Source organism: Podarcis gaigeae (genome assembly GCF_964106915.1).
Source record: "Podarcis gaigeae genome assembly, chromosome: 5".
Lineage (NCBI taxonomy): Eukaryota > Metazoa > Chordata > Lepidosauria > Squamata > Lacertidae > Podarcis > Podarcis gaigeae.
Genome location: NC_139681.1, coordinates 65,934,898 through 65,961,154, shown reverse-complemented (window position 1 = coordinate 65,961,154; position 26,257 = coordinate 65,934,898). Strand labels below are relative to the sequence as shown.

Sequence of the window (26,257 nt, the reverse complement as noted above, 5' to 3'; positions counted from 1 at the left end):
AGTAATGTGTGATCCCCACCCCCGGTAATATCACAAGCACAAATAAGAATGATTGTGCAATAAAAATGATGTCTGGAGGGGGAGCCCTTGGCTTCTTTGTCTTCTGTCCTACTAGCCCTATATAGTCAATCATTTCACTCTAACACCAGTTGCCAAATGTGACAGTAGGGATCCCCTCCCAGTGTGGTGTAATGGTTAAGAGTGGTAGTCTCGTAATCTGGGGAACCGGGTTCGCGTCTCCGCTCCTCCACATGCAGCTGCTGGGTGACCTTGGACTAGTCACACTTCTGTGAAGTCTCTCAGCCCCATTGACCTCACATAGTGTTTGTTGTGGGGGAGGAAGGGAAAGGAGAATGTTAGCCGCTTTGAGACTCCTTCGGGTAGTGATAAAGCGGGATATCAAATCCAAACTACTACTACTACTACTACTACTACTACTACTACTACTACTACTCTTCTTCTTCTTCTTCTTCTTCTTCTTCTTCTTCTTCTTCTTCTTCTTCTTCTTCTCCCCCACAGAAGCTTTTCGTGTGAGCTGGGCTTCTGAGCATAGAGCCCATACAATAGATAATACCCAGAGTTCTGGCATACCTTTTGCAGGTGAAGGCCTTAGAGAGTGAGAACAGCAAAAAAGCCCAAGAAATCAGTGAACTTCAGCATCGGTTGCTCGAGGAGGAGCAGCAGGAGCAGCAGAACAGCAAAGAGGCTCTGGAACTGAAGCAGAAAATAGCCGGATTGGAGATCAGCCGTGAATCTGCTCACAAGGAGGTAACGTGGTGGTGGGTGGTGGAGGACAAGATGCAGGAGATGGAAGAAGAATTGAAAAGTAAGCTGGGAGAGTTGAGGAGGGCAGCTTACTCTTCTTCCATCTCCTGCGTCTTGTCCTCCAAGAGGTGGTAGTGGAGATAATTTGCATGGAGGGATGCATACAGAGGGGAGAATACATGGTATCTATGTGGACCGGGTTTCCTGCAGCCTCATCTACTTTAGCTCTGAGCGTGCAGCAGGATAGTGGTAGCTGGCTGGATATAAATCACTTTCATACACGTAGGTGAAGAACCATGAGTGCAAGCTACATTTACAGCTGTGCTTGGCTTCCCTGTGTCCTGAGAAGGTGGTGGTGTGGACAGTGGTAGTGCCCGTACATTGCCATGGCCTACCAACCTTGTTCTTTCAGGTGCTGAGCTTGCGGAAGAAGCTGTCTGCCATGGAGGCAGAAAGCCGGCTTCAGGAGCAAGACCTTGCGCAGAGCCTTGCCGAGAGCCGTGCAAAGGAGAAGAAACTGAAGGACGATCTTCATCACCTGGAGATGAAGCTGCAGGAAGCCAGCAGGACAGGCGAGAGCCTCCAGATGCGCCTCAGCACCTGTGAGGGGCGTTCCCAAGGCTTGGGGATAGAACTAGCCAAAGCGGAGGCAGCCAAGAGGGAGGTGGAGCTGAAGCTCGTGGCACTGCATTCGGCTCTGCGCCGCACGCTGGGGCTTGGCAGCCGGAGTCCATCGCCACAAAGATCCTGCTCTCCAGTCAAAGGTCAGAAGGCTCCTAACCAGGATATCCTTCATATGCTGTGCATTAAATTTCAGCTAAGCAATAACTGCAGTAGACATCAACCTCTAATTGTGGCAATGAAATATGCTCATAGCTAAGGAAATTACTCTATTGGGGTTGGACAACCTTCTGTTGAACGCCACATTCCCTTGAGGGAATCTGTTGGAAGCCACACATCATTGTGGTCAAAAGTTGATAGAGCCACCAAACATTTCTCTTTTTCTTTTTCTTTCTCTTCTTTCCACCACCCTTTTTCCTTTAGTCTCTGCCAACTCCTTCCTTTCTCTCTCTCTCTCTCTCTCTCTCTCTCTCTCTCTCTCTCCCTCTCTCTCTCTCTCTCTCATGGTTGACTCATGCCCTGACTGCTACTGCCCGAAGGACATTTTTCATCATCACATCATGTATCTGATGGTTGTGTATCTAACAGGTCTCTCAGTCCTGGGAAGAGGTCATAGTTCAGTGGAAGAGCACCTGACATAGTTGAGTCATTGGCACATCCAATTAAAAAGGATTAGGTATCAGACGATGGGAAAGATCTCTACCTGAGACCGGGGGGGAGTTGTTGATAGTCAGAGTAGACAATGCTGGGCTAAGTATCTAGAGAACATAAGCTTTGTTTAAGGTGCTTCCTATGTTTAAAGACCCCTTTAAAACGTTTTGCTGAGTTGTGCAGAATTTCCCTTTACCCATCTTGAAATCCTGTTCAGAATCTCCCTCTTTGACTTCTGAGACGTTAAGAATTTATGTTTCCACAGGAAGCAGTGGCCGGCAGACACCTGCCTCCCGCACTGGGTCTCCTGAGAGGAGCCGCTCACGTTCCCCATTTCACCAACGTTCTCCTCTCAGAGGTGACCAAGTCACAAGTGAAATTGACCCGGATGTAGTTCGAGATGCTTTGAGGGACTTCCTTCAGGAGCTGCGGGACACTCAGAGAGAGAGGGTGAGTAATGTCATCTCTTTCATTTACCATTTTTCTCGTATGTATGTATGTATCCCATGAAGCTCTGGAAAGCATGAGGTTAGGGTAATGAGGTTGACACCAGTTGTGACCTTATGCCCACCAGCTCTTGACTTCTATAATCCCTCCATCTGTAAGAATTTGTGCACACACAATCATAGTGTCAGCAATGCAATATATGACACATTACCTCACATTACTGAAAGACATGCGTACTGTTTGTGGGGCTGCACATAATTAGACCCATGTTAAGGACTCACTATGCTATAGGTAGGGGAGCCTTCTGCAGTCTGAGGGCCACATTCTCCTCTAGGCAACCTTCTTGGGGCCACATGCCAATGGTGGGCAGGGCTAGAGGCAAAAGTGAGTAGGAAAATGGATGTAAATTTTACCTTAGTACAGTAGGCTAGTTTCTATGCAAACACATACACACACACGTCTCTATCCTTTATCCAGACAAGCAAGAGGCACTTTTAGACAAAAAACGGATGCGGGTGGTGCTGTGATCTAAACCACTGAGCCTCTTGGGCTTGCTGATCAGAAGGTTGACGGTTCATGAAGCTCCTGTTGCTCTGTCCCAGCTCCTGCCAACCTAGCAGTTTTGAAAGGACATCAGTGCAAGTAGATAAATAGGTACCACTGTGGCGGGAAGGTAAATAGTGTTTCCTCCATGCGCCAGAAGCAGTTTAGTCATGCTGGCCACATGGCCCGGAAAGCTGTCTGTTGAAAAACACTGCCTCCGTCGGCCTAAGATGATGAGTGCCACAACCCCATAGTCGCCTTTGACTGGACTTAGATGACCAGGGGTCCTTTACCATTTTTTTTCTATTAGACAAAATGCCAGAACATTTTCCAGACAGGCAGGGCCAGTGAGAGTGTGGCTTGGGGAGTGTTTTGAATCCCGATGGAGAGGCCTTCATTGCAGCTGTGAACTCACTGACTAGCTTTGGACAAATCACCATCTCAGCCTCAGTTTTCCAAATGTATAATGGGTACAGATTAGCAATGTAAAGATTACAAAGTAGTTTAGAAAACATTTAACAAGCACGACCAATAAATATAACTGAAATGATCAATGTGAGATCACACTGCTCCAAGCCTCTCCCTGTGGCTTGAGCCTCTGCCTACTTGCCTTTTCCTTTCCTCCCAGTATTTTGCTGTAAAAGTCTCAGCCTTTCTTCCCCATGCCCAGTCCTGACACTCAGACCACCCCCTGCCAAAAACAAGGCATTAAAAAAATATCCGTATTTTTGCAGAAAACTTTTTGTAACTAGAGCAAAAGCATGCAAATCAAGTAAATATGTGTAAAAAATGTGTGATTTATTACAGCCATGTAATGTAATTATTTTTTAGCACAGAACTTTAGACCTTTTGAAAGCATGTTGTTCCATGCTTTTCTGAGCCCAGGGCAGAGAAAGGAAGAGGAGATTCCACTCCCGGAAGGGCGCAGGCTCAGGACCACTAGTTTGCTTAGGTTGTGCAAGGACCTACTTCATTTGCCCTGCCTTCCAATCCATTAGGCTATCCCAGTTCTCTTTAGCAGGAGCCAACCTAGCTCAGCTTGACCCCAAATTGACTTCGAAGACATATGTTTAGCAACATTCAAGGGCAGTTCAGCCCTTTCTCTGTCATGTGCTATTTATTGCTCAAAAGCATGCCTCTTATAAAAATGCATAAATATTTATACTGTACCAGAATAATTAAAAAAAAACATGGTCTGTCACAATAATCATAGCATCAGATCATCCAGTGGCCTTTCTGACAAACGGGGAAACGGAGAAATTTTTTAATTCTTTTGGGCTGCATAAAATCTAAGGCATTCCTTTCTTTGTTGTCTTGTCACACCAGGATCCTAGAGTTCAGTGTTAACATGCAGTAACCAAAAAGAATGTCTACAATCAATAACATCTTTCAGTTAGCAGCTTTGTAGCCCTGGCCTATTCTCCTTTGCTCAAAATTAAATCCCATTGAGTTCAATGGGTCATGCAGAATACAACCTTAACTGTTTGTGTTTACTCAGTGTTCAGTGTGACTTATCCCTGAGTAAGTCTACATAGATGTGCATAAAGGAAAGTAGTGTGCCCTGGAAATACTTTGGTGAGGCCTGTTGTTTTCAAATTATTATTGCCTCAGGCCCCGGTCTCAGGGAAGACTACTCAAAAATAATAGCATGCTTTCCAACATTTCATAGATGAAAAACAGGACATGCTTCTTATGCCCCTGTTCTCAGACTAAGAGATTGCTGCTTTAGCACTCCCCACCTCAGATACATATTGCTGATGACTGCACTCTGCATGCTATAATCATTTATTCTGCAGGAACCTATCATCTACTGATTTAAAAGGCGAGAGGATAATTGTTCTTTGACACTAGAAATCTTAATTGTCAAAAAAATATGTTACCAACAACCGAAAGCATGCCACAGGAACTGTGTGAAATGGCAGGCTGCCAACTGCTTGGGGCCTTAGTATTCCAACAAGAAGGTGGTTTTTTTAAAAAACTATATTAGTAGCTGGGGAGGCAGTTAGACCCTTGGATGACAAGGTCAAAGGAGTTGTAAAGGAAGATAAAGAAACTGCAGAGAAGCCAAATGGTGGGACAGAAATAGCAAAATGGATGCATTAAAATAACAAAATGCAGTTTCATATCCCAGGTTTACTTCTTGGTCTTCTCTGGTGAGAAGCTAAGGATATCAAGAGAATGTCTCTATATCTTGTTTCCAGGATGACCTGAGGATTCAGGTTATGAATATGAGCCGTCAGCTGAATGAAATGGAATCTGATCGTGACCGGACAAAAAGTCGCATCCTGCAACTCCAGAAGCTCCTAGCAGACTGTGAGGAAGGCATGTTCTCCTTTCTGCCCATCCTTTATCCCTTTCTGCGTATAATTTTCTATACCTCTCTGTGGATGCCTCCTTTCTTTATCATGCTGATGCGACTCTTGCTGTGGCAGAGCTCACAGCTCCTCTGGAGAGCTTCTGCCAGTCACATCAGATCATCTGTCTCAATAGAAGGCAGCTTCCTATGTCCCTATGTAGGCATGTGTAATGAAGCTTTAACATTAAAAAAGTGCAGTCTAGAAGCTTTCCTACCAGGAATACGTCACCATGGAACCTGCAGGCCACAGACTGTCTTGTCGTGTGGGGTGTGTGCAAAACTTGACACACACACTTCAGCCCTCACACTGCCTCCCCAAAGCAGGGTGAGCAAGGTGCTGGGGTTTGGGAAGGAGGGATGAGGCTCCAGCAGGGTCCTAGAGCCCTTTCACCTCCTTCCCAAAGCTGGGAAAGCACCAACTAGGCTTTGGGAAGGAGGTGGGAGGAATCTAGGACCCTGTCAGAGCCTTCCCAGCTCCTTGCCAAAGCGCAGTGCATCTCTTACCTGGCTTTGGGAAGGCATCAAACATGGCCAAGGGCTACCAAAAAAGGCCTCAAGGACCACATGCATGTTGGAGCACCCTAGTCTAGAGGCTACCTTAACCCTTTTGCTACAGAGCATTGGTCTTTTCAGAATCGTTACCCCAAGCAGCTCACTTGGGAAGGTTCCACAAATGCATCTGGAACACTGGAGGGCAGAAAACAGCTTGGTAAGGCTGGGGAAAAGGATAAAGCATTCATCTCCCTTGCTGTTTATTTGCTCAGAATGGCAACCTCTCAAAGCTGTCTTTCATTTTTGTAAAAAAATGGGGGGACTTTCTTAGATGGATTTGCACATCATGTATACTTTGAACAACAATCAATTGAAGGTTTCTAAAAATTTGTTCTAAAGAGTAAATGCCATGTGGGTCTGTGCTTTCAGACAGGCAGATGCTCCTAAGCCAGTTCCCAGGATGAAACCTTAATCAACCATACAACTTTAGCCATGTAAAATACTAATCTGATTTCCTTCATATAATTGGATATCAGAGGAGTTGAGAGAAAACAAGAAAAATGCCAGCAGGCTGTCTTTCCCTATTGGTTTGTTCCCCACCTCCTGACATACCCCCGTTGTACAAATAGATCCTTCTTTAGGTTTAGGGCAGTTGACAGCTTCTTCCCTTCTGGAGGGATGGCAATTTGTAAGTGTGGCTCTTATCTGGAAGGACATTCAGTGTCCTTCCCAAAGCATAGGTTCAGCTTAGCCAGGCAGGCAAAGCAATGCAAGAGTGCATGGATGAATGGTTTTTAAGTACACACCCCATTTTGCAGCCATCCTTTCCTTTAAAAAGCAGCCTTTCGTTTTCACTTGCAGGCAAGCGGGGAGCCGACGGGCGCCTAAGCAGCGCACAGGCAGCACTGATGCTGCAAGAGGAGACGGCTAGGAAAGCGGAAAGAGCGCAGCAGGCCCTTGCAGATCAGGTGGCAGCCCTGGAGCGCAACTTGCACATTTGTCAGGAAAAGAACAGGGAACTGCAGGTGGGTAGAAACCCTCTCCCTGGAGGGGAAAGGCATTCAGTGACATGTCATGGGGCTGCTCCCTCCTAAAGGCCATTTCACATGTTGTGTGTCCATAAACTTAGGTTTGCCGTGGAGTGTACACTGCTGCAGGCAGCCCTTGCGTACCTGTATGAGCGTACCTGTATGATACACATTTCCGAATGCTTTCTTCTCATCCACACTTTGCAGTTTTAGGTATACACTTTAAAATATCTTGTGTGTGTAGACAGATACGCTCAAAGCAGTCCTAACAGTAATTGATGGCAAAATGCCCTACAGGGTGGGGGAAGAAAAGTTAATATTATTGTAACCAAAGATTATTACCACCAAAGATGCTAATCCTAAAATGTAGATGCTGGGACTTCCTTTTTAGTAGATATGCATGGAGTTAAGCTACAAGGCACTTTAACTGCATGAATGAGCAAACTGGTTTGTGAAGCTTATTAAAAAGCAGTCCAAAAAATATTTTAAATACAGATATCTCAAAGATCCATAAATACAAATACCTTTTTAAAAAATCAAGAGCTAAAGAGGGTTTGTAAAGAGTTAAGCAGTGAGTAGGGGGGTATAAGGGTAGAACTTGCTTTCATGCACACACAAATTACCTACTCTGGTTCTTAAAATAGAGGTGTGAGCAAATTAGTGCTAGAGAAACCCCAGCGGAAGAATTGCTGCTTTTTCTTCTTCTGAAGGGACTTTACCCAGCTGTTTAAAGTGCACTTTTTATTCCAACTGGCACCCTCAAGCAAGGGTCTGGCTGTGTTGACTGCTTGGGCTAACATGGACTGTTTGGGTGGAGTTTCATCCTGTGTTCATTATCACCTGTCTCCATAAAAAATATTGATTCTTTCCATTTCTCTCTGTAATGCTACCATAAGGCTGTGTGATGTGGTAAGTTTCCATGTTAACGGGGTCTGTAATTCACATTGTGATCTTGGCAATATGCTGAGTGGTGGCACTTTTATCCAGATGGTGGCTAGAGGCTAACGGTGCACGGGGTGGGTGTTGGCAGCTTAGTCCTGGGTCCTGGGCTGGTAAATAAATGAGCTTGGGAGTGTTGCTCACCCTTTCAGCACTCCCAACCAGTAATGGCAGCACACATCACTAATGTGCAGCCTGAAGTCCCCTTCTTTCCCTCTCCCTTCTTTCATTTTACACAGATATTTTATCAGTAGACTGACTCAGGGCACACCATTAGGTAGGGTGAAGCATCTGTCTCAGGCAGCACATACCGAGGGTGGGGGTGGAGGCCCACCTACATAGCCCTTGAGCACCCTAAGCTAGCCTCCCAAAATATGTGGCCCTCAGGTTGATGGATGTTCATGGATTGGGGGAGGGTGCCATATTATCCTTTGCACCAGGCAGCAGAATATATTGAATCAGACCTGCACTCATTTCTCATTGCTTTATAAAGGGGTACACATTCACACATACAGTTGCTTTTGCTCCATATCAGGCCTAGCGCTGGTTCTTGCACCTGCACAGCAAGGCTGCAATAGCATCCAGTCTTGTTCATAAAGGACTTTCTCCTTTATGAGTGACCAGTGGTGTTCATGCTGGGGTTTTTTATTATTATTCTAGGAGAAAGTCAACAAGTTGAAAACCAAGGAAGCCAAGCTAGAGACAGAGAAGTGGAAGCTGAAGGAAGTCCTGGAGGCGGCAGAGAGTAGGGCCACCAAGTTGGATCTGAGCCGCAGGGCTGCTGAAGGAGAACTGCAGCGGGCCCAGCTCAGCCTCACTGAGAAGGATGCAGAGATCCAGTCCCTACAGGAGCAGTCCCAGGCGCTCCGCTGCCAGTTGGGAGACAAAGAGAGCAAAACCACCCAGCTGCAGCAGGAGCTAGACCACTTGACCCATTCTCTGGCCAGGACTGAGGGCACGGAAAGCCACCTAAAGGACCGCGTGCAAAACCTGTCTCAAGCTCTGTCTGATGCTACCGCTGGCTCCTCCTCCCTCCAGGAGAACGTCTCCCAACTGCAAAGGGCCCTGACTGCTGCAGAGCAAGACCGTCGGCTACTCCAGGTAGTAGGAATCAGCTGCTTCAAATGTTCAGCCACTGCCTGTTTGTGTGCGAAGAGATAGCATCTCTCCTGAGCCAAATAGTATGTGCCCTCCTGTAAAACGTGTTGTGTAGACCAGTCCCACCCCAATGCTGAGCACCTGCTACGCCCAGTGGCCACCTACTCCCCAAATGACCTATCCCTATTTCCTTAAGATACCGCAAATTGCAAGGGGTGGCACATTCAGAATAATATATGTAAGCAAAAATGAAGGGCCTAACTGTTTTATGTTGTGCATGTGTGCACAAGTACAATATCTTAGGGTAACATAGTGTGTGTTGGGTAGGAATAGATGAATCTGTCAATTTTGGGTTCGCTCAATTTCTTTTTTCTAGCCTTCAGTACTCCAAATTTCTGCAGGAATTTTTGTTTTATTTAATAAATCAACCCTTATGACAATTCATCAGCATTTTAGTTCTCCTAATAAATACATTTTTGCATGCCGTTTTGACAAATATACACATTTTTGCAAGCACGTTTCCCTGATATGATGCCTTTTTGTATGGTATTTTTACTAATACAGTGGTACCTTGGGTTACAAACGCTTCAGGTTACAGATGCTTCAGGTTACAGACTCCACTAACCCAGAAATAGTACCTTGAGTTAAGAACTTTACCTCAGGATGAGAACAGAAATTGTGCAGCGGCCTCAGCAGGAGACCCCCATTAGCTAAAGTGGTACCTCAGGTTAAGAACAATTTCAACTTAAGAATGGACCTCTAGAACGAATTCAGTTCTTAACCTGAGGTACCACTGTATATGCTTTTTTATGCACACTTTACCCAACACATTGCTTGGCTGGAGAACTTCACTGCAAAATTCACAGAAGTGCAAATTTTGAATGATGGCTGTGTTTCAGTTTGCATATTGTTCTGGAAAGTGTGCATTTGGTAAATTCACCTTTACTGTGAACAGAGTCAAATTTCTCCCCTGACTCTAGTGTTGGGTGACTCCAGGAAAGTTCATGCTTTGGCTTGGATCCGCTGTAGTTTCTACAGGCCCTATTGTTTTGTACAAAATACTCTCTCCACCCATTTCTCCCAAGGAACATATGAAATTGCAAACTAACTGAAAGAGTTGAGTTTTTGTCTGGTTCAAAAGCCCTGTGGAAGTTGGGAATAGCCATAGGCTGTCTCCAGGAGTATCTGAGACAGAGGCTGAGGTTAAAATTATTGGAGCCAATGAAGTGAAAAGGCTGGCCTAAGTGTCTATATCTATAGTGGTACCTCTGGTTACGTACTTAATTCGTTCTGGAGGTCTGTTCTTAACCTGAAACTCTTCTTAACCTGAAGCACCACTTTAGCTAATGGGGCCTCCTGCTGCTGCTGCCCCGCCTCGCGATTTCTGTTCTCATCCTAAAGCAAAGTTCTTAACCCGAGGTATTATTTCTGGGTTAGCAGAGTCTGTAACCTGAAGCGTATGTAACCTGAAGCGTATGCAACCCGAGGTACCACTGTACTTGCTTACTAATTCCCTTCAATGCAATGCAAATACTCAACATTCTGATCAGACAGCACGAAATCTTAACGTATGTTGGAAAGAGTCCTTACGCTGGGTTGTATCATTTCTGTGCCTTTCTAACAACTCAAAACAAAATTCCAAAACACAGGTCCTTTTTGCCACACCTCCATGATTAAACCAACACTTAGCAATCACCTAGATGTAAATAATCTGGATGGGCCATAGCTCAGTGGTAGATGACATGCTTCTCATGCATAATGTCCCTGGAACTTCTGTGTACAGGCAGCACTGAGTTAGATGGTCCAATGGTCTGACTTATTCCTTATTCTTGTTCCTTATTCTTTTCTGGAGGGATGTCCATACAGAGAGTAAAACACTTTCCAGCACAGCAACTAGTTCCTTTCTGCTGGCTTGAACTGACAAGAGACTAGAAGCAGCATGATGATTTGGCTGTGTATGTACGAATCACAAAAAAATTGTATTTGACCAATAAATCTCACCACAAACAGTACATATCAATTTAACCAAGTGGTTTTGGCCCATTCTGTTTCTTTCTTTCCCCCCAGTAGATTATATTAAAGTTTGAAAGAAAATATTCAAAGATTAATATCAAATATCCAATACCTTTTTAATGAAAGATAAAACAATAATCTAAATAAAAACACAAAGGAAATGAAAAGAGTAAAGGAAGCTAAAAGAAAAAAGAGAGAGCTTCCAGTTCTTTGTCTGTCAGCTACATATAGAAAATTGTTTAAAACAACCACTCCAAGATAACATCCAACAATTCCATTTTCTATAAACCACTATTTTCGTCAGTCCTCAAACCCAGATATCATAAGTTCATTTTCTTTTTCACATGAAAAGTAGGCCCATTCTGGATTTCTTTTCCCCCTGTTTCAGGATCGCTTGGACTCAATGCGGCATGCATTGTCAGAGAGCAAGAGGCAGAACCATAGCTTAACGGATACAGTACATTTGCTGCAAGATCAGCTGGGTGAGATGGAGCTGCGATGCAGAAACCTGGAAGGGCAGTTGGAACATTTCCAAGAAGTGAGTAATGATGAGGAGAGAAGGACGAAGCAAGAGACAGTGGTCTTGTGGATGTAGCTATCTCACACTCGTGATTATATGGATTGCAGCAGGCCACATCTCACAAGCATCTATTGGAGAGTGCCCATGCTTTCACTGGTGATGAGTGACAAAGCTTCCTTTTCTTGTTGTTGTTGTTGTTGTTTAGTCGTTTAGTCGTGTCCGACTCTTCGTGACCCCATGGACCAGAGAACGCCAGGCACTCCTGTCTTCCACTGCCTCCCGCAGTTTGGTCAAACTCATGCTGGTAGCTTCAAGAACACTGTCCAAACATCTCGTCCTCTGTCGTCCCCTTCTCCTTGTGCCCTCCATCTTTCCCAACATTAGAGTCTTTTCCAGGGAGTCTTCTCTTCTCATGAGGTGGCCAAAATATTGGAGTCTCAGCTTCAGGATCTGTCCTTCCAGTGAGCACTCAGGCCTGATTTCCTTAAGAATGGATAGGTTTGTTCTTCTTGCAGTCCATGGGACTCTAAAGAGTCTCCTCCAGCACCATAATTCAAAAGCATAAATTCTTCAGCGATCAGCCTTCTTTATGGTCCAGCTCTCACTTCCGTACATCACTACTGGGAAAACTATAGCTTTTACTATACGGACCTTTGCTGGCAAGGTGATGTCTCTGCTTTTTAAGATGCTGTCTAGGTTTGTCATTGCTTTTCTCCCAAGAAGCAGGCGTCTTTTAATTTCGTGGCTGCTGTCACCATCTGCAGTGATCATGGAGCCCAAGAAAGTAAAATCTCTCACTGCCTCCATTTCTTCCCCTTCTATTTGCCAGGAAGTGATTGGGACCAGTGGCCATGATCTTCATTTTTTTTATGTTGAGCTTCAGACCATATTTTGCGCTCTCCTCTTTCACCCTCAATTAAAGGTTCTTTAATTCCTCCTCACTTTCTGCCATCAAGGTTGTGTCATCTGCATATTTGAGGTTGTTGATATTTCTTCTGGCAATCTTAATTCTGGCTAGGGATTCATCCAGCCCAGTCTTTCGCATGATGAATTCTGCATATAAGTTAAATAAGCAGGGAGACAATATACAGCCTTGTCGTACTCCTTTCCCAATTTTGAACCAATCAGTTGTTCCATATCCAGTTCTAACTGTAGCTTCTTGTCCCACATAGAGATTTCTCAGGAGACAGATGAGGTGACCAGGCACTCCCATTTCTTTAAGAACTTGCCATAGTTTGCTGTGGTCGACACAGTCAAAGGCTTTTGCATAGTCACTGAAGCAGAAGTAGATGTCTTTCTGGAACTCTCTAGCTTTCTCCATAATCCAGCACATGTTTGCAATTTGGTCTCTGGTTCCTCTGCCTCTTCTAAATCCAGCTTGCACTTCTGGGAGTTCTCGGTCCACATACTGCTTGAGTCTGCCTTGTAGAATTTTAAGCATAACCTTGCTAGCATGTGAAATGAGTGCAATTGTGCGGTAGTTGGAGCATTCTTTGGCACTGCCCTTCTTTGGGATTGGGATGTAGACTGATCTTCTCCAATCCTCTGGCCACTACTGAGTTTTCCAAACTTGCTGGCCCCATTTCCAACCCCATGCAAATTTAGGAATTCCATAGCACAGCTAATCCATGCCAGTTTTCTGTAAATGCTGGTCCACTGTTTGGTTCCTCCAGGAAGCCCACTGGGACTTCTACAGGCTTATTGTCAGCAGATCAGCACTGACATTAAGGCTCACAATTGTTTCTTGGCAGCTGCATTTCCAACTGCTTCACACCTAATGTTGCATCTGACAACAGTTGTGAGACAGGTGGCTTTGGTTTGGGGGAAATGGCCTCACAGGCCAAATTGGAACCTAATTTGGCCAGTGTACTGAAGGTTCCTCACTGCTGATCTCAGGCTAAAAGATTGTTACTTACCTTTGCAGAACCTCTTGTTCCATCTCATCTTTCAAGTGCACAGTTTTGTTGAAGAAGGGAATTATACCCACCTGAGCATTCAGGAATATTATCAACTGCCTTCTTCTGCCTCCTTCTGTGGCAGCCAAGAAACAGAAATGATAAAAATTTTTACCAAACAATTGATTCAATAATTCACAGAGAGTGACAAATGAACGCAGCCTTCCCTAAATAATGGTGCTGTTCCAAGTAAAGTCCCACCCACCTACATCGTCCCTATTCTATGTCACCCCTGCATCGGCTAATCTGAGCTTTCTGCGTCTGAGCTCTCTGTTCTACTACCCGCAATGCACACCTAGTCCTGGGAGGGGGGTGGTCAGGAATGCTTTCCAAGGACACTGAGTCTGTCAGCTGTCTCTCCCCTGGTGCTTCTTCTCCCTGCCCTCTGCAGCCTCTGAACTGTGCCCTTCTGCAAACCATTGTTCTAAATCTATACTGTCCTGTTCTGAGGAAGGTTCAGGAGAAGGTCTTCACCATTCCTCCTCACTCCAGCCTCTGACATCATCTGAGCTCTAGCAATAGGTTAAGGCTGAAGCAGATTCTAAGAGCATTATGCACCTCCCATGGCGCCTGAACCCAGGACTTGTTTAGCTAGGATGAAACTTTAGTTAAGAGATTTTGAGCTGAAGGAGTCTATTGGAGACACTTTTGATGCAGATCTAATTACTTATTATAATTCCCATCCTATTCTAGAGCAATCGTGACAGAATTGGATTTGTTAAGATACAGATTTCTAAAAATAGGAGAACAATTTCCTTCCTTGGTAACTCCAGGAAGTGTTTCATGGATGATGTATTGGTATCTCCCTCAATAGAACGTCAGCCAGCTTGGTCAAAATCTTCGCAAAAATGATAGATTCTGACAAAAACCTTCTCCCTGCAAAAAAATATAATTTTATGCAGTTAACTAGCAACTCTAATCATCAGAAGATGGGAGGCACACAAAGAAGGTTGAACAACCTTTTTAAAATGTTCTAACAATTCCCCGATTCTTGTTCAGCCTTTTCTATCTAGTGACAGAAGTGTATTTGAAAATGCTTAAGGGGTCCTTGATGAAATAATTGCTTTGGACTGACATTTAAAGTTTCTCTCCTGGAACCTTGTGGGCTAGAGTAACGAATTTTATTTTTATTTGGCTTTTATTACTCCCCCCCCAAAAAAATTGATATTCTGTGCTGGCAAAAGCATAGACCCTAGAGTCAAATCCTCCTTCACTACAGGGATATTATTCACATATTATTCCTTTAGTTAAAACACATTTGAAAGGGAGGCTATTGGACGCTTAGTTACTTCCGTTTCAGTTTACCTAGATGTTAACATTCAAACGTTGAATACTATTTATCAGCAAATTTTTCAAGTACCTTTGTTTCAGGGTAAGGAGGTGGATACTCTGCTTTGTATGAATGATTGTTGATGCATCTTGAATTTCAGTTTCCTCAAGCTAAATTTGTACCATGTGAAGATTTTTAACTCACAAATTGGCTCTGGCCTATGTGGGTGAGCAAAAAACACTCTACTAGTAGTAAGGCAAGCCTTTAACTGCATTGTCTTCGTGGTATTAAATATGATAGGAAACCATGCCTTTTACTCCAATTGAGGTCCTAGTGAGGGCCTCATGTTGTCATTTTCTTTTTTTAAAAAATCTGAGGTTCATAAGTTTAGTAGCAGGGTTGAAAGTGATCATTATTTGTCAATTCTGCTATATAATACTAAGGTGTTATCTCAGGTATGGGGCACGTGGACAAGACTGGGGGGAAACAGCCTGGTGAGCCTAATCTTACCTGTGGGATGAATGTTCCCTTTGCCTGCCTTAGAGCTATCTTTGCTGTTGGCCATGATTATTGACAGATATTAGACTTTTCTTAAGAGTAGCTGCTGGACTAGACGATGTTCCACATTCAGTCTTATTTTGTCCTTTCTACTTAAGTTTCCTATTTTATTGGGATTACACTCTGAAACCAGCAAGGGAAAGATATGGTATTTGTTGCCAGAGACTGACCTTTCTGCAATGTGCGGTATATGGTGTCTCCTTTTGCACTTGGTGATAGAAGGATAAATGGGAAAATGCTTTTGGAGATAGCTACAAATTGTCATGATCGTGCCCTTATTTGAGAGAGAGAGAGAGAGAGAGAGAGAGAGAGAGAGAGAGAGATTGCCTGTTTTTCTTATCCCTTGTTTTTTATCCTCGAGTCTGGCTTTTATTTACTATATTTTACATTTTTCTTACATGGCTGAATGGATGAAACTTCAGTACCAAGTGTTAATAAGAGTGGCTGTGAGCAGGATTGACACCTGCATTTGTCTACTCTTGTGTAATGTAGTGTAATGTAATAGTGTAACGTAAACAAATAGCATTATGTATGCTTTTCCTAATTCATACGCATTTCATATTAACTTTAGTATAGAATAATAGTGAAGAAACATGAGAAATTTTAAAAATACAATGCTTATTCTGACCTAGTTATATCCCTTCACAAGAATGCATGTTTGTAGCTCATGGCACTCTGCATCTTTAGGTTTCAAAGGATAGATATCAGTAATAAACTTCCATTAATTTGCCTTTAGGCTATATGTGTAAATACATCTGCTATTCAGTGGTTTACACTATAGGGTATGGACCTTTCACGTGGCTGTTTTGAAAAATGTAGAGATGAAAAGAGAACCTTGCTCAGTCCCTTTCTGTCCCTTCAGGCACGGAACTTCAGTCACTTTCTGCAAGTGGGGAGAGAGTGTTTGTTGGGTATAACTTTTGTTTTGTGGCCCCTGTCCAATGACTTCCCAGTACACACAAAATTACTGCTCTCAGATTCTTTGAATCCAGTCCAAACAATGCATTCAGAACTCTTCATTAAAGTAAAATCTCAGCTCTCACAAGCGCACATTTATGCATGCACATCCTCAGGCTACCTGCTTTCCTCTCCTCTTCAGAGAAGCAACCAACAACACTCAGCTCCAAGGAGCTGGTTCAAGTTCACAGAAATAATTTGTCACACATGTGTTTGGTATCAGCAGGGGCACTCTTGGATCAGCCTAATTAGCTGTAGTGATGGAGAAACAAAATCCAAACCATGTGGCAGATCCTTCTCCTAAAGTTCATGTAAGCCTCTTCGAGTCAACCTTTGTCCCTTCCAACCCCCCACCCCTCCAAAAAATCTATATGCAGAAGTTTCCACATCTTTAGTCAATCCTTGTCCCTTCTCCCTACTTTGTCAACAAACTTGCACTCTCTGCTGCATTTTTAGCTTGCTACAGTTCCCAACCAGCTTGATATAACTGGAATGTATAGATTGCTGCCTCCAGTTGTAATCTGAAGTGAGTGGGAACAGCAAGAAATATTCAGGGCAGCCTCCTAGGCAACTCCCCACTTTGAGGTGCATTTGCCTGTTTTAAGAGGCCATGTCATTAAAGCTTAGCCTAACACGATAGTGCCAGAAATCCTTCCATTTTAGCTACACTCTTGATACTGAGTTGTACTGTGTCACAGTTGTCTATACTGCATTTGAAAGATTAGAGGAGAGTTTGGGCATGGAATACCATGCCATGGCCAAGCTTGTGAGTATCCAAACCAGAGATTGCTGGAGGGGGCCTCAAAAACATCCTTTCTCATCTCCTGAATATGCAATTAGACTTTAGGCTACAAACTTTGCCTTGGTACCTAAATCTGGTTTCTTTTCAGCAGCTCTACTCTATTAATCAGCCTCTGATTTGCAGACCAACTTACTCAGCGGATAATTCACCCCTGAAACTGGGCATCTTCGTAGCCCTAAGGACTAAAATAGACAGTATACTCCATGTGCAAAGACATTTAATGTGCCCTGATGATCGCTATTTAAATAGCAGCTATAAGGATAGGGAGAATTGGGACTATGGGTGTTTAACCCTCCCTGCACTGTAGTCAAGATGAAAATTGCTCTCCCCCAAACTGTTATTCACCTCCTGGGGCAAACAAGAGCTTGGGGTGATTTCCAGTGGAGATTACGCAGCACAAAGGGAAATGTAAAGATGACAGATGGTTGGTTCTTTAATTATATATCTTTATCACACGAGGGGAGAGAGGCAACTTGTTTTGCTCAGTCTCCAAAATACCCAGTGGTTTCCACATTTCCAAATAATGGATACCGCCAATGAGGTTTTTCTTTGTTTAAAGCTTATCTCTGAAATACACCCTTCCAATTTGCTGTAACACGAAGTTGTCCACATCTCTGTTAGTCTTGCATTACGTTATCCATTCATAAGTGCTGAGCACCAGGTGCTGCCATCCGTCGGTGACTCATAGGCCAGATATAAATAACAAGAACCTCCAGAACAGCACAGAGGGTAAGGAGAGGGAAGATTGTTCCCGTGAAGTGCTTGTTCTGAAGGAACAATTGCCATAGCACAGGCATGTTCAGCTCCCAAGAGACTGCAATCTACTCCCACTATAAAAACACTGGCAGTGATCTACCCATTGAATTGACCAAAGTTGATGAGCTTTTTTATGGAAGTCAGACCCAAAGTTGTTGAGCTTTTTTGGGGGGGGGGATCCATCAGGATCACAGAAACGATTGGACATCCCTGCCATAGCACAGCATCTAATTCCTCCGGTGGGATGTCCTGGGCACAGCTTTGGCTTGTTGTTATTTAATGTTGGAGCCAGTGTGGTCCAATAGAATGGAAGGTTGAGCTGCGATCCTGTGTGCTTGGATTTAAAATATGTCAGCTGCAACTATGTTGTGTGACTTTGGGCAAGTTTTTATCTTTCAGCACCAGAAGTGCCTTCTGTGTGGTATAAAGTTTCATGTTTGCAACTGCGCCTGTTTATTTGCCCAATTCCTCATCCTGAACTGCCTTCCTATCTTTTCTTTCTTTTTCCTTTTCTTTTTTGGAAACCCAATTTTCTAGTACTTTATATGTCCATAATAAAATACAATGGGTATCCCTTATTGCTGTTCTTAAAATAGTGTAAGGATAAAAAGAAAAAAGATATCCAAGGTACAGTCATGCCCCATGTTACGGACGCTTCAGGTTACATGTTTTTGGGTTGTGGACCGCAGGAAATCCGGAAGTACTGGAACAGGTTACTTCCTGGTTTTGCTACTTGTGCATGTGCAGAAGCATTAAATCTTGCTTTGCGCACGCGCAGAAGTGCCAAATAGCGCTGGCACCTGTGCAGATGTGGCACTTCAGGATGCGAACGCTGCGGGTTGCAGGCGTGCCTCCGTCACGGTTTACGTCCGCAACCCGTGGTTCCACTGTATTGCTTATTCAAGTTAATATTTTGATCTGCCAGCTGTGAGATACTATACTACATTGTTGACCATTCCAGATATCTGTCGCTTATCATATAACCCCTGGATATGTGTATGGTCTGTATTAAAATTGTACTGCAGTGCCTCAGCTAATGGGGATGTGCCATCTCCAGCAGATGTCATCTTCCCTAGGAAGGGTTAAAGTATGTCCTTGCCAGGCCCAAGTGTTAGGAAAGGCCAGGCTTGGCATTTTCTAGAAGTTATTTATTGTTCATCTTTAATGGATTTTTCTAGCTGTAGAAATGAAGAGGGTGATGAATATGATGTTTTTCTGTTATGGCAAAACAGCATTACAAGCATTTATCTCTGCAAGCATAAAATAGCCTTGTGTGCCGTGCCCCTGAATTCCCCCATGCACAACCCCTTTCCCTGGGTTGGAGGAAGGGGAGAAGCTAGTTAATGAGTTCCAGAAGATCAGCTGTAAATGGCCAGGGAGGGTAATTCATATCAAGCTCATAAAACTCTTTATTGATGTCTCCAGAGGGGAAATCCGGATGTGGCCGTTTATTTATTCTGGATTTTGCTTCTCTCTCTCTCTCTCTCTCTCTCTCTCTCTCTCTCTCTCTCTCTCTCTCCAACCTCCCCCCCCCCCCCATTTAATGTTTTCTTCTGGTAAGTTTTGCATGGCGTTTTAAAGGAACAGAATATCCCATCACTCCAACAGCTATTGGGAAGCTTTCTCCCTCTACACAGCACAATGCCACTAACTCTCCCCACCCTCGATTCAATTCTGCCCCTCTCTTTCCCCTCCCCATAAGAGAGCCTTGCTTCTTCCGGCATTATAGTTTGCTCTTTTTGGATCTGGATCTCAATTCTATCCAAGATGGCTAGACAGCTAAAGAAATGTGGTGGAGTAGGAGGGTAGGTGGGACAGGCTGGATTTGCCATGCTTTTCCTTAACCCATATTTTTTTAAAAGGAAGAGGTGACACCTTCAGATCCAGTGGTGGTTTACTTAAGGCCAGCTAGCATGTAAAGACACTAGAACTCAGGACGCTGAACTCAGAACTCAGAAACATGCTAAGAGGAAGGCACGCTTGGCAAATCCACACCGTGATCAACTCCCACCCGGAAACCAATGTCCCCACTGTGGAAGGACATGTGGATCCAGAATTGGCCTCCACAGTCACTTACAGACTCATTGTTAAAACCGTGTTTATGGAAGACAATCTTACTCCGCTACGAGTGATTGCCAAAGAAGAAGAAGAAGAAGAAGAAGAAGAAGAAGAAGAAGAAGAAGAAGAAGAAGAAGAAGAAAGAAAGAAAGAACATAGAAGCTGGCAAAGAAGTATAACTGACATTTGGTGTTACCTTCCTCCATTTGTGTTAAACTTTTGGATAGCACCCACAGTTAAAATCTATGAGCTTCTTAAGCCTTCAGCAAAGTGTCTAGCCTAGGTGGTTTTTAAAACAATTAGGCAAATTCCTGCAGGATGGGTCCAGCAGTGTCCATGGACCATGGCAGCTGTAAATGCAACCACGCGATTCTGCCGCAAAGTATCTCTGATTAACAGGTGCTGCAGGAAGCCCACAGAGAATGGAAGACTCTCTATTGGACTCTGTGAGTTTTGCGGTATTCTGTTGGAGGCAGAATGTTGGACTATATGGATACTTTGCCTGACCCATCAATTGTAATGTTTCAGGCTAGACAGTTCTGTCATCATCCTTGAAGAAGTACAAGGATGTGGGCTTAAACCCGATGTTCACATGTTTCTGCTTTCTTTCATAAAATGCTGTAGCCTCCCAACATTTCATAGAGGAAAACAGGTCCCCCTGATAAGGGATGGAAGGATCCATCAAGTCTGGTTCCCTCAGTTTCTCATTTCCCAGTCTTAAATTTCGTTTTCCACATTTCTGCAATGAATCATGAATTTTCTTTGTAAAATCCACATGAAAATTTTAGTGAGGTTGTCTTTTAAGAAGCACTTTTTCATATGCAGTTTTGACTGTTGTGCTGATTTTTGGAAGCAGTTTCTCCTAATACAGTGGAACCTCGGTTTTCGAACGTAATCCATTCCAGAAGACCATTCGACTTCCAAGGCAATTTCGAAAATTGAAGCAATTACGGTACTTCCGGGTATTCGGTGGTTGGGTTCCAAATTATTTGGCTTCCAAGATGCTCAAAAACTGAGGTTCCACTGTATGTACATTTGGGGGGTGGGGGGATACCTGCCTCACAAAATTTGGATAAGTGCAAATTTTGAAGGATGGTTATGTTTTGGTTCCCGTACAGTTTTAAAAGGTGTGAATCTGATAAATACAGCTTTAAGTGTGAAGTAAATCAGATTTCTCCCCCATCCTACATTTCTTTTGTATATAATAACCTTGGGATTTATATGGGCCACTTCCATGGGGTTAATAGGATGGATAGACCACTGTTCCCTTCAGCCCCAGCCAGTATGGTCAGGCATTGTTGGAGCTGTAGTCTCAAACATCCAGGCAGGGGCAGTGGGTTTGTAGAAGGCTAATGTATCCTTTTTTATCCATGTACCACCAGCATCTCTATCTTTGCATAAAAGGTAAAGGTAAAGGTACCCCTGCCCGTACGGGCCAGTCTTGACAGACTCTGGGGTTGTGCGCCCATCTCACTCAAGAGGCCAGGGGCCAGCGCTGTCCGGAGACACTTCCGGGTCACATGGCCAGCGTGACATCGCTGCTCTGGCGAGCCAGAGCCGCACACGGAAACGCAGTTTACCTTCCCGCTGGTAAGCGGTCCCTATTTATCTACTTGCACCCGGAGGTGCTTTCGAACTGCTAGGTTGGCAGGCGCTGGGACCGAGCAGCGGGAGCGCACCCCGCCGCAGGGATTCGAACCGCCGACCTTTCGATCGGCAAGTCCTAGGCGCTGAGGCTTTAACCCACAGCGCCACCTGCGTCCTAGGACGTTTCTTTTTTGTGCTGCTTTCCTTCACCAAACTTGAATTATTAATCATTTTGGTATCTTGCCTGTTCACTTCAGTAGATCATCTCTTCAATCATACCTGTATCCAGTTATCCATCCCATTCACAGCCACAGATAGGCTGACCCTGTGCATGTTTACTCATGCAAGAGGCAAGTATTCTTGCATTCAGTGTGGCAGGAAGGTTTTCAGAGGACTACAGACTAAATGTGCCTTCCATTAATCTTTCTGACAATGACTCTTCCTGGCCTGGCCATTATTCACAGTGATGTGGGCACCTCAGGCAGCAGATACTGGGAGAAGTGACGTGGTGGAGGACAATACTCTGCCCTGATCCATCACTGATACTGAAGTAAGATTCAACTGTCAGCCCACTTGGCTTCTGTACATAGAGCAGGATGGCCATCTTGTCCTTTGCCTCAGGCAGCAAAATATATAAGGCTGGCCTTATTCTCTTTCTCCCTTTTTTAACCCTACAGTCCAGAATAACCATTTCACAGCCTCCCTGCCCCGTATCCGCTCCTAGTGAAGTTGGTGAAGGCATCTTCGCCATCATTAAGTTCTCCCTCATCCTCATTCTTTCTCATTTCTGGCTGTTCTTTTGGCATTTTCCTGGGAAGTCATTCTTCCTTGAACTATAATTAGTTTTATCTGGAGATGACTGCCCAGCACTCTCCACATTAACACTAAATTTGCAGCGTCAAGTGCGACTTTTAAGCTCACAGGACAAATTCAAGGTGTTGTGTATTGGGGACTAATTTTAGAAAGAAAGAGAAAACAAACATGATTCTGCAGTTGTGTCTGACCTGGAGCTAACTGTGCTGTTTTTTGCAAGTGCCAAACTGAATAAGTATTGTGGCACTTAATTACATCCCCATCTCTTCAAGGAAGTTTAATGGTTTCAGCCCAGTGGTTGCCCTCTTCTTCACAAACTTTAGCACCTTCAAACTTGTCAGGATTTCCCCCAGATTTTCCCCAGGTGTGTGGAGAAAAAAAGCATGTAATGGCAGTATCAGAGCTGTGCCAGGTACTGGATAAGGGATTGTGGTGTCTCCTCTGCAGGCAGAGCATGAGAAATTCAGGAAGGAAGATGACACATTTAGGTTGAGTCACATGAGGGAACAACTGGACCGGTCCCTGAACAGCCTGCAACAGGAATTGGAGGATACCCTGAGGCAAAACGAACACCTGCAGGTCAGCAAGGACTTACTGAACCTGGAAGGGGAAAGGCAGGAGGACATGAAAGGATCTGGTCTGAAGGGACGTGAGGCGGTAGAAGGCACATGCTGAGGCTGAGCAGGGTGATATGGAAAACATGAAAGAGAGTGGGTGCTGTGGGTGCTATCTAGTGAAAGGTTACACATATTGTGGAGACTAAAGGGATGGGGAGAGGAGGGCAGCTGAGCAGGTTCTTAATTGTGCCCCTTCACCCTAACAGCAGTTTTCCACCTGAGCTTAAAATGCACTGGGGACCATAGGCCTGAGAGCATGTTCCAGCATCTACCTCTGTACTGGACTGATCCTCAAAGGGCCGATTATGTTGGTCTCCTTGTATGGGCTTCCTAGTCTTGCAATGAGAGGAAACATACCTAAGAGCTCCAGGGGATCATTTGACTAAAGCAAAAGTATTCAGCGGGTATCAGGACCACAACCTCATGAGCTGGACCCAATTTGTGTGCTCATTCTAGGCCAAGATTGCAGAGCTGGAACGAACACATGCTCAACAACTGATGGCTCTAACATCCCGTCATCAGCTAGACATGGAGTTGGAAACAGAGAGGCTTCACAGTGCACAGCTCCAGTCCGAACGTAAGCTGGAGTCACGAGAGAGAACTCACCGGCAGAGAGTGAAGAGCTTGGAGGAGCAGGTAGAGTGGAGAACTAGACTGGATATTTCTGTTCATGTCCAAATTCCCCAGTGATGCCCAACTTCTGTGACCAGAATTTATTGTGCAAATCAAAAGGGTTTTGCAAAATTTTGTAGTGGTATTTGGAGTTTTGAGGCGAGAACTGGGGTGATGGTTGGAAGTAGAGGGAAGAACTGGGAGTATGGGCATTTTTGAAGTCAAAAGGCGAGGACAGTGAGGAAAGAGAAGAATGCACCACTGTTTATGGATTCCTCCTCCCAAATGCTTCCTGGCTCTCTAGCGCAGAATGCACTGGAGTCCAAGAGGTAATTTCTAGTGTTGAACAGCAAACATCCATAGAGCACAAGCTAACCTGTGAGAACTAAACAGCTCCATGGTTTTCTTGTACCAACAGCTTATACTGCTTGTGAATCTGGGATATGATGCAGTGGTGTATTGCTTTCTCTGCCCTGGAGAAAGAGAAGCTGGCTGGTTGCTTAACCCCTAAACCAGATAAGGGGTACCATTATGAAACCATTTCACACACTGCTTTTCTAAATTATGAAAGAATCAACTTGGCAAATGTGTGTTCAGCTACCTGCATCATGCAAGTGCCAGAGAGGTTGGGATTGATGGGCTGCGTAAATGATACCAAATGCTGCCATACAGTGTGTAAACTAGCCCTTCAGATTTGACAGCATAACAGCTAGAGGAGGGAGGTTAAGTAGGACTGCAAGAGAAGTAGGGGAGGTGGGGAGAGATCTGATTTAATCTACTGTTCAACACAAGGCCTTCTCATCATGAGGACAATAAGAGCACCAGACTCTTCTCCTGCTTCAATTTAATAATCCTTGGTAATAATAATTGTGGATATTTTTCTCAGTCATGCTGCAGCCCTAAGAAAAAGAATATGAGTGTGAACTTTCCTCTCTTGAGGTCGAAACTACATGTTTATACTAGCTTTATGCTAGCTTCCCAGCACCCAGAAAGAGAAGTCCAGCAAGTGGACAGAGGTGAACAGGCTTCTGCTATCTCTCTAGGCAGCACATATGCTCTGGACACCATAAGCAGTTTGCCAGGGTGCCCAGACAGTGTGAGCCAGAGAGAAGAATAGTGGTTTAAATAGTGGAACAGAACAGAATAGTGGTTTATATGAATGTAGCCCTATTTGTCGACATGTGTTTCCCCAGGTGAATGCTCTGAAAGAGCAGCTGGATCAAGAAGTGAGAAGACGACAAGCCTATATGAGCCAGAAACTTCACACTGCGAAATGATTCAGAAATGAACATTGTGCCCTGATCCCAGACAACCAAACACAGAACCAGCCTTCAGCAGAATCCTCACAGCTCAACGATTGGATTTATCAGTCTCCTGCGTAAGGGTGCTCATCTGATTCATGGTCTGAGAAACCAGAGCTCCTGGACTAACAGTGCTAGGAAGTAATGTCTCCCCCACCCAAGGAGCAAATACCCTGAAGACTTGGAAGGCACAGTCAAGACAGCAAATGACTAGGCAGCCTGCAGCCAAGAGGAAACCCTGCTGTGGGGGCAGCTGTTCTCTTTAAGATGCTTGAAACCCAGGGCACTGATGCTTAACTAATTAATTTAGGACATTTGACGAGGGCATTCTCTGTTGTTTGGTTTTCTGGGTAGAGTATCCCTGCGTGATCCCCGTAAGGTTTTATATTCAGGCTGTACAAATTGGAAAATTCCACAGCCCAGATAGGAGCATTTATTATTGAAATACCTCTGAATTTCCATCACTGACCAGGTTATTTTATTCTCCCTCAGGGTTTGAAAGTTGCTGTCAAGTCCTTCCTGGTGCCTCGTACTGTAGCCATACCTGTTTAGCCAGTGGTATCCATGGTGGTGGCGGCTGTCTGCCAATGATGTCACCGATCCATCTATCACATGCCCTTCTGCAAATGAAGGAGGCAGGTATTTCTGCTGCCATCCAGATCACACTGTGCTATAAAGAGAAGTTTTGAAGCAGAGTGTGAACCACACCCAGGGATTGACCAAATCCTTTGCTGTGTCTATGAACATCAAGCCATTTTCATGGTGGCAGGTGGCTGAGATTAGCTCAAAGCCAAGCCATCTTATGACTTGCTGGCCCCAAGACATGTCAGAGTGTTAACATTCAAAATTCCACCCACTCTGCCGGCTGACAGGCTCCAAGGAAATCCCTTTAGGAATCAAACTTTGGTTTCCTTGGTGAGACAGGGAACCATCTTGGAGCTGCTGCGAGTGTCACCTGTTAGCATTGTTCCACATTTTTTCCTCATGAATGTTTGTTTTTCCAAATGTGGTACTGCGAATTATTAAAAATAAAGAACCGCTTCCTAAAAAAACCGAGGAGAGCAATTTCCACTGTGCTAATATATAAATACTGCACATTCTGTACTGGCTTATTTAATATTTGTCATGTAGCCCTGAAACTTACCGTTTTAAACAACAAGAAAAGAGTTTTGTGGCACCTTTTAAGAGTAACAGATTTACTGCAGCATAAACTTTCATGCCAACTCCAGTGGACGGTAATTCACAAAAACATAGGCTACAATTAATCTGTTAGACTTTCAGGGGCCATAAGATTAACCCCGTCCACTACAGTTCCCCATGGCTGCTCTTCTGAAAGCTGTATAAAATAATTGTCCTCCTTCTTATCATAGAGTTGGAAAAGACCCCAAGTCGTCTAGTCCAAACCCAACGCAGGAATCTCAACTAAAGCATCCAAGACAGATAGATGGCCATCCAACCTCTGCTTAAAAAACTCCAGGGAAGGAGAGTCTACAACCTC

The 26,257-nt window shown here is 44.3% G+C and overlaps 1 protein-coding gene across 5 annotated transcripts in view; it reads left to right on the top strand.

Annotated features, from left to right (window-relative positions):
• CROCC2 (ciliary rootlet coiled-coil, rootletin family member 2) overlaps positions 1-25,811 on the top strand; it is an 89,657-nt gene extending 63,846 nt beyond the window's left edge. For 3 of the 5 annotated variants that reach the window (XM_083742026.1, XM_083742028.1, XM_083742030.1), the window contains 10 exons: positions 601-768; positions 1,178-1,529; positions 2,303-2,487; positions 5,229-5,349; positions 6,737-6,900; positions 8,503-8,943; positions 11,342-11,491; positions 22,677-22,808; positions 23,303-23,482; positions 24,652-25,811. In XM_083742026.1, coding sequence (XP_083598152.1) covers positions 601-768; positions 1,178-1,529; positions 2,303-2,487; positions 5,229-5,349; positions 6,737-6,900; positions 8,503-8,943; positions 11,342-11,491; positions 22,677-22,808; positions 23,303-23,482; positions 24,652-24,735 — 1,977 coding nt within the window. In that variant the 3' untranslated portion in view covers positions 24,736-25,811. The remainder of the gene's footprint in view (positions 1-600; positions 769-1,177; positions 1,530-2,302; positions 2,488-5,228; positions 5,350-6,736; positions 6,901-8,502; positions 8,944-11,341; positions 11,492-22,676; positions 22,809-23,302; positions 23,483-24,651) is intronic. The other 2 variants (XM_083742029.1, XM_083742027.1) reach the window with 1 other exon arrangement.
• The last annotated feature ends 446 nt before the right edge of the window (positions 25,812-26,257 follow it).